Source organism: Fundulus heteroclitus, chromosome 16 (assembly GCF_011125445.2).
Source record: "Fundulus heteroclitus isolate FHET01 chromosome 16, MU-UCD_Fhet_4.1, whole genome shotgun sequence".
In the NCBI taxonomy this organism is placed as follows: Eukaryota; Metazoa; Chordata; class Actinopteri; order Cyprinodontiformes; family Fundulidae; genus Fundulus; species Fundulus heteroclitus.
Window position 1 is genome coordinate 27418893 of NC_046376.1, and position 8577 is coordinate 27427469.

At 46.3% G+C, this 8577-nt stretch overlaps 1 protein-coding gene across 1 annotated transcript; it reads right to left on the reverse strand.

Moving 5' to 3' along the window:
- Positions 1-3951: 3951 nt before the first annotated feature.
- On the reverse strand, positions 3952-5026 carry fscn1a (fascin actin-bundling protein 1a; the record flags this gene model as incomplete). Its single annotated transcript, XM_036148332.1, is given in 1 exon segment — positions 3952-5026. A coding segment is annotated over 1 exon segment (842 nt), but the record flags the coding sequence as incomplete, so codon positions are not given.
- Positions 5027-8577: the final 3551 nt, after the last annotated feature.

Consider the following 8577-nt stretch of genomic DNA (forward strand, 5'->3'; position numbering starts at 1 on the left):
CTTTATGTCAGAGGTCTTCCTCATCCTTAAAGAAAAAAAAGCATTTGCAAAAACACCAAGAAGCACATTAAAAGAAGTGCTTTTTAAACTAGCCATGCGGCCAATCTTCAGCTACATTAAGGCTTTTGTTCAACGCATAAACACAAACCAACAAGCTAACATTAGCCTAGCTAAAGAGGGTATTTTTAATTATTACCCAAAATAAACCATGAAGGAAAGAAAAAAACTTTAAGTGTCTCCTTGAATGTCGAATTAAAAGTAGCTGGCAAAACTTTTTTTTAACAAGTCAGAGCCAGAAATAACAGGAGCTAGCTGCTATGTAGCAGCTACTCCATCCTAGCAAACAGAAAAATATGCAATGAGAGCCATTTTAATACAGGTGTATAGTATCAGAAGGTAGCCATGAACGTACATTTGTCAGTTATTAGTGTTTCAGTCAAATTATAAGTAGCCAGTCTAAAAATGTATTAAATGACGTGACTGTATTTGCACAAATGCCCATTTAAATCTATTTGCAATGGCCGCCGTTATAGAGGGGTGGTGGTGTTGGAGGGAATTAGAAAAAAGCCTTAAGTAGGCTTAGAACTAAAAATTAGCTGTCATATTTTCCTTTCGTTTAATGTCTCCATTCCAAGCCACCTCTGTTTAGGTCTGGATTATTAATTAATGGGTAATTTTCTTTATACTGCTTTTCAACTCTACCACTTAGGAAACTACAGAATGTCACAGGAAACCATATTTTTAATAGATTTTTTTGTATACAATAGATAAAAAAAAAAAAAAAAAAGACTATTGGGAGAAATACAAAAACCATTAATGCCAATGAGAGACTGATGTAAACAGTCTCAAAGGGACGGATGAGCCAACAGAAGCTTCATGAATCCATTCATTTACAAACTAAAGTACGCCAAGACGCATGTTTCTAGTAAGAGCCTTCAACCTAGGATGCTGTGGGCCTGCATCTCTTCTGAAGGAGTAAAGGCCTCATGAACTCCTTCAAACACCAGGAAATTTTCCATTTAAAAATCTAAAAAACAAAAAGATATCACAAAATAATTGTCCAATTCAACATGCGTATAACTGATTGAGATACAAAAATCAACAGAGGGTCAAGGACAGCAGAATAACTAGAAAGATGATGGAAGGGTAATGGTTAAGGACCCCTCTCCCTGTGTTTTCCTACCTTGTGAAATGTTAAGATGAAGCGTTGTCTTGCTGGAAAACGATGGTTTTACAACGTAGTGAGAGCCGGGGTACCTGGTGCGACTGGTGATCCTGTTCATTTCCAACTAAGGGATCCCTACCCGTACTCAATGTTTACTCTGATCTTTGCCTTTATAAAACTTCAGTGTGAGTTATGCTTCTGCAAAGAAGTTATTTATATATAAAGAAACAGGGGTGCCAATAAGGTTGTCAAAGGCATTCCTCTCCAGAGGCATCAATTTTGGAGCACACCACAATCCACGAGTTTACCCACCCAATTGCAAACCATCAAAGGGTCGTAGACATCATTCAACCGCCATCTGGAACAAGACATTCCCTCATAGTGGAAATACAGCAATTTTGCAAAACTATGGGACGTTTAAAGCAATCGATGCTTTCATTCATGTCTGTAGCCAAGGGAGACACCATTTCAGAGGATGGGAGGGATAGATTATGGCGTCTTGATGACATGCTGAGACCAGTGCTCTATTTATGACAAGAAAACAGTCCATCTATACCCACAGAGAGTGCACTGATGATCTGCAAGTCGCAACCTTTCAGTTCAACCCTCACTTCTGTTTGCCAGCCTCCATTTTGTGCTCGAGACAGCGGGCCACGTCAAAGATCTGTAGCTGCTGGTGGAAACAAAAGCTGATAAATATACTTGACAAGTAAACAAAGCAGAAAGAAAGAGACAAGCCCTTCCCAGGGCGACGGAGACTTGGCAACAGCAAATTAGAAATGATAGATCGGATCATGGTTTCCCAAAGCCACTCAAACCACATGGCATTCACAGCGAGTTCCCTCTCGCCAAGCACCGTATAGATCTGGAAATCGGTCAAACATTCCCGTCACTCCTTGCATTTCAGTCACAAGCAACTGCTTTTGGAAAATTTGCAACAACGCCGACTGAAGACAAGCAGATGGTCTGAAAGCTGGAGGAGCAGGGAGGAGCTGAGAATGGAAAACATGTTTTAAAAAAAAAAAAAAAAAGAGGTACAAATGTCAAGATGGAAAAAAGTTACAGGGCAGTGAGGGAAAGAGGAAGGAAGAAGGTGGGGGCGAATAATCTTGCATCTCTGCCCAGTTAAACAGCTGAAACCCAGACCCAAAACCACACCTGATCTGAAAATAAGACAGAACCAAAGCATTTAAAGGTCTGTGGAGATCCAACAGTTGTCTGGAGCGTGGGTGTTGCCAGGTGTGTCAAATTAGATGTGAAGAGCCCTGAATGGGTTTAAAAAAACGTGCTCTTGGCCTTTTCCCTGCATGTTTCCCTGTGCCATGCTGGCCCATGATGCCAGTTCCCAATTGTCAGCCTTTACCTGCACGTTAAGAGCAATCCAGCAAAAATCAGTGCTCTTTGGGCCCGTAAGGAAGCTCTTGTCCAATTTGAGAACTTTAATAGAAATTTCATAAGTACTATAGTTTCTTTCAGTAACATTTTCCCATGACTCGCAGGTCAGAAATCTGAATGCTCAAAACCAATGATCCCCGGCATTTTCAGTCAAACGCATCAACCATTTCCATCACTTTGAACATTTGAGCTTCATAAGTTCCATCGTTTGATTCAAAGACACCCTCTCCATCAGAAAGGTACCCAACGGACATTTTCTATTGGTTAAAAAATTACTATCGGCATGTCACACGTCAGAAAATCTCAAATGGTGCAATACTCATCAACTGGGTTCATCAAATTTAGAGAAGACCATCAAATTAAGCTGCTGTCCACCATTTTCCTTGCTACGCACCGTTTTGTTGCTTGGCTACCCATTTTGGACAATGGTTATAATAAAACCCATGTTCTGTCACACGTCACCAGGTAACCAATCAAAACGGCCAGAGAGTGGAACATGTTCCCCCCTGATCGGCACCAACATTTTCACTCCTTTGTGTAGCTTTGTGCGCTCTGCAATGGCTTGCATTTGTTCCTCGGGTCAACTGGTGAAGCTTGCAATCAAATAGCTGGCCGAGGATTTGGCCAAGAGGTGCACTGAACCCCCCCGACTGGTGACCGGCTGCTTAAATGCTGAAAGACTGAAAAAACAAGATGAGCAACATCATTTTGATACAGATCATCTTGTAATTCCTGCATTCATATATGGATTCAAGACTTCTGCCTTCATCAGGGTATCTTTTCCTCTGCAATGACTGACACTCCTTATGGGAACAAAAGAAGGAAATCTAAATAAAAATCAGACCCAGTCAACCAACAGGAACTGGCAAGGGGAAAAAAGGAGTCATTGGTGCAGGTGGTCTCAAACCATGATGCCAGTGGATGTGTCTACCATTGTTCTTGCACTTGATAAGTTTACCTGCAGACAAACATCAGATCATTCTGTGCTTTTCACCCAGGACAGCTGTCCATGATAAGGGTTCTAATCATCCTACACCTGCAGGCATTTATTTTATTTATTTTTTGTTAAAGTCAGGCGATTAGCCAGGATACAAACATCTTCTGTGCCGTTTCTTATGCCAAGCCTCCTCTGAGAGGATGGGTTCAGGCCAAGCAGGCCATTGTTTAGCCTGTAAACACACATGGGCTGCTGTTGAGTGCGACTGGACCATATCCTGTATGGATCATTTAGGATGCGGAGCAATGGAGGGGAGAGGTGTGTGTGTGTGTGTGTGTGTGTGGGGGGGGGGGGGGGGTAGCAGGCTCACATTCCATCACGTTAACGCTTCCTCTGCCAACACACTCACTCACTCACACACACTCAGAGGACCTGGCCTGGACCACCGCACCCACCTTGCCTCGTGGAGACGTTCCTCTCGTTTCCAGCGGTGAGCACCACCTGCGGGTGGCTCTGCTCCAGCACGAACAGCTCATCCTTGCCCACCCGCGCGCTCTTGCCGGACTTCATGGTGCCGGACGGCCCGGAGGGCGCCAGGTACTTGCCGCTGCAGTCCCTGAAGGCCACCTTCCCGGAGCGGAACTCCAGCGTGTAGCCCGTGGTCTTGTCCGTGGTGGCGACCAGCGCGCCGTCGTTCCTCAGGAAGCGGTTGTCGGAGGTCTGCAGGTGGTACCGCTGGTCCCGGAACACCAGGGTGATCATGGAGTCCACCCCCCAGGGCACGTCCCGGTCGATGGCGATCTCGTCCACCTTGTCGCTCAGGTGCGCGTAGCGCTTGCGCGTCACGCTGAAGATGTTCACCTGCGGGTGCATGGCGATGTGCACGCTCCATTTCTCCGCCACGGACACGGTCTGAGCGAAGCAGATGATCCGGTCCTCGGTGCCGCCCAGGTACCGGCCGAACTGCTCGGACTGCAGGGACCAGCGGCCGTCATCGTGGGCGGTGATGACGAAGCGGCACTCCGGCGCGGGGGTCTCGCTGTCTCCGGTGACGTTCCCGTCCTTGTCCGCGGCGATGTAGCGGCCCAGGTGGGACTTGAGGAAGAACACGTTGGCGCTGGAGTCGTCCCCGCTCTGCTCCAGGGTCCAGATCTGCTTCTTCTTCATGCTGGTGGCCGAGGCGTTGATCTTGAAGCCGAACGTCTCCGCGGTGAGGTATTTGTTCCCGCAGTTGATGAGGCCGAACTGGATCTGCAGCATGTCGCTGGTTCCGTTCGCGGACCCGTTGGTCGTCATGGTCGGGATGGATGGAGGGGATGGGGGCGCGCTTCGGTTCGGACCGGTTCTGCCTCGGAGGGATGAGCGGGGCGGGGGTCGGGGGGACGCGTTCTGCAAGTGGGCCGAAAGGGTGGGATGCTCCGCTGCCTCGCGTGCTTCTCTTTGTTTGGGGGGAGCGTGAGTGTGAGCGCGCGCCTGCCGGTCCTCAGTGCTCTGCTCGTCTCAGCAGCGCGAGCCCGTCGCCACAGCTGCAGCCTATATAACCATCAGTGACGCAGCGCTCCTAACCACGCCCCCCTCAGAGAGGTCCAAAAAAAAAAAGTCTGGGAGCAGAAAAGCTGGAGGTGGAGGATACAATCATCCCTTTGGTGGCTCCGACGTTCTGTGGCGCTCAGACCAAAATTTGATGTACCGTCCCGCCGTCACACATTCCCCATCTCTCCACATCCAGTTGACTTCATCACCCACCTCAGCACCACCACAACCAACTGGCGCATCTTTGACAAGTTTATCATTGTCATTAACTTAAAAAAAGTTAAATACACAAAACTATTAAAAAAAAAATCTGTTTCTTTATACAACAATACACAACACATGTCAACCCAAGCCACTGTACAGCCAATCCAATCAAATCATCCAGACAGACTGGTCAATAAGTGTTCTGTCTAAGGAAACCCAGCAGGTTGCATCAAGTTATTGACTTGCAGGCATTGAATTGAAAAAAACCAAACGATTCAGGATCTTTAACATTAAGCCAGACTGATTTGGAAAAGATAATAATGATCTTTTTTTTTTGTTATGTGGAACTGTAAACCACACAAGGTGATCGCTAAAGAAGCAGGCTGATCACAGAGTGCTGTTTCCAAGGATGCTGATGGGAGTGGAAGGAAAAGTAATAGATCACTGCAGCCAGTTGGGGCCAAATCAGGAGTTTTGAGTTGACTCAGCATGACTGGAGCCCGCTTTAAGAGCACAGGTTTACAATTCAGTGTCAGATACAGACTCAGAAGCAATAACTGTGCCTAAGCAAAAGATTTTATCACAGTTTCTCCTAATTTCATCTCTGTTATTTACTTTTTTTTTTAAAGAAAGCTTTCTCCTCCTTGCAGAAAAGGGTCAGACTCCCAGGACATTTTAATCTAACATACAGGTACATCTGAACAATTTGACACATCCTTGAAAAGCTTAGTCATTTTGATAATTCAGCTCAGAAAGCGAAACTCATAGTGTGCAGATTTATCACATTCCACAAAAGGCCAACGCTAAAGAAGGTAGCCTGTTCAGAGTGCTGTGTCCAGATGTATTAATAGAAAGTTGAGTGGAAGAAAAAGGTGTGATAGTAAAAGGTGCAAAAAAGCAAGAGGATTCCAAATCATGGCTTTGGAGTATATTCTCTATGTTGGCTGGAGTCTACTACAAGAGCACAGAGTCAGAGAGGGGTCAACGTGTAGGTACAATCACACAAGGAGGGTTGCCATTTTATTGTTATTTTATTTTCAGTTACAGTATGTGAGAAATGGGACTCCAATACGGACAAAAGCAGCAGAAATTAATTAACTAGCAACATTCAATTGTGTCTGTTGGCATAGTTATCAAACTCTCAATATGCTTAGCAACTAAAAGAGTTTTGAGTTATGTCAAATTTTGCTGTTTATAGTCCACAGAAACAACAACAAAAAAAAGGTTTAATGTAAATAAATGTAACTGGAAATTCAAGATGTTAACATCTATGTCCCCAAGCAGCAGCTTAGTTTGCTTATACCTTAGGATGGGCCTGGTTAATACTTTTACAGATTTGATGTCAACAAAGCGAGGGTTCTACGAGATCAAAACTAGACACGAGTACGAGATAAAGCCCGAAACAACTGTTATGTGTAGCTAAAATCACAGGAAGGGAATCAGTTTCCCAGCAGACGCTGAAAGTATATCAGCTTCTCCTGAATCGGACGGACTCAGCATTGAAATCCCGAGGACTGGGCGGGTGTGCGTCCTCGGACAAAGCTCCATTCATGGCCAACGAGCGCGCACATCAGAGGGCAGGAAGGGCCCAGCTCCATAAACAAAGAGGCCAAACAGATCACGCTGCCATCTCCCCGCCGCAGGAACATGCTCTCAAACGCACAGATACCGAGGCGCACAAAGCGCCGGGGCCCATGTCAACACCGGCGGCACGCTCTCTTTAGTCAAACGCACAAAGCGGAGATACTTCACGGCCTTATTATGGCTGTCGTCTCGGCTCTGGGGGACATAATACAGGAGGGACGGTGCTGGCGTTGACCGCATCCACATGTGGTTCTGCTGCGTCACGACGCATCGCGATGCAAATGCTGGGAGATTTGTTTTCAGGCTGAGCAAAGTTCAACCGCACGCTGGTTTGCGTCCCAACAAGCGGAGGCATCAAACACTGCCCCCCTTTCAGCGCTGTGACTTCCCTGGTGGTGATGACAATATGTTGTTTTGTAAGGAGACGGCTGACTGACTCCTGCACGGTTCTTTGTGACAGTCCTCGGCTCTGTTTGCAACCGGGCCGTAAAAAAAAAAGAAAAGAAGGTGGTGGTGGGGTGGGAAATGGACGCTTCAGTGCCTCCTGTTTAACGCTGCAGGGTTTTCAAAACAGAAAGAAACCGGACCCCTTCGAATGCAACCTAAGCCACCTTCTTCCCTCCTCTGGTTCCCCTGCAGCCGGGATAAATCAGATCCTCACAAGAACGTCTTCAGACAAATTAGATCTGGCTGCATTTTTTCACCCCCTCGGTCCGGCTCTAATAAAATCACCTGCCTTGCTCTCTGAGGTGTCATTGGGAAACACGAATCCTAAAACTAGTTTGTAAAGATTTGTGAGCTCTCCTTGGCTTGAAGGACAGATGGCATTTTGGGTTTTACATAAACGGCATCTAAGGATTTTCATCTCCTCTGTCATCTACTAACAGTCCAGATGAAGCCACTGCAGTGTGTGACGATGTGCCTTCAGGACGAGACATAACATTTAACCTTAGAAGACTGGGAAACGCTGCCTTTCTAAAGTCTTCATGCACCTTGGACTCTTTCCCACTTTGTCGCATTATAGCCACAAACATCCACCTACGTTGTTGGGATTTTATGTGTAAAAAAAAAACTGCACAATGTCATGAAAGGAAAGATAAAACCACTAGACATGTAAGGTCATACAGCGTAAAACTAGTTAAAAGCCAGTCTGGATGAATTAGTCTTCAGCTGCTTCATTAGAAGAAACAGCAAAATCAAGGCAACGCCTTCCGCAGTCCTGGAGCCATCGCCCCAAAAGATTTGTCCTCTCCTGCCCTAAAACGTGTTCGTGGAACCATCACCGGCCTCAGACTGGGAGATCTCAGACTGCGAGACGAGGGGTGGGCTTTCAGAAGGTCAGAGGTGCCGTGATCCCTGGTTTTCAAAGGTTTTTCCACAAACAAAACAAATCTGAAAAGTGTGGTGTGCATCGGTGGCTATCCCTCCAAGTCAGTACGTGGCGGAACGATTTCTGGTAGCAAATTTAGCTGCAGGTCAGATTAGCAGATGTGGAGATAGAACATCTGTCAGACTGAATGGCTGAAAGAATGAAAGACTCTGTGAAACAGAAATGTTTAACGTCTGCCACAGATTCTCCAGTGGGTCTAACTCTGGACTCTGACTCGGCCGTTCTAATACAGATGTGATCGATGTGGGCCATTGTAGCATCGGCTGTATCGGCTCAGTCGTCATCCGACTGGAAGGTGAACCTCCACCTCAGCCTCGAGTCTATTGCAGCCTGTGGCAGTTTTTTTTTTCTTTATTTAGCTCCTTCCAT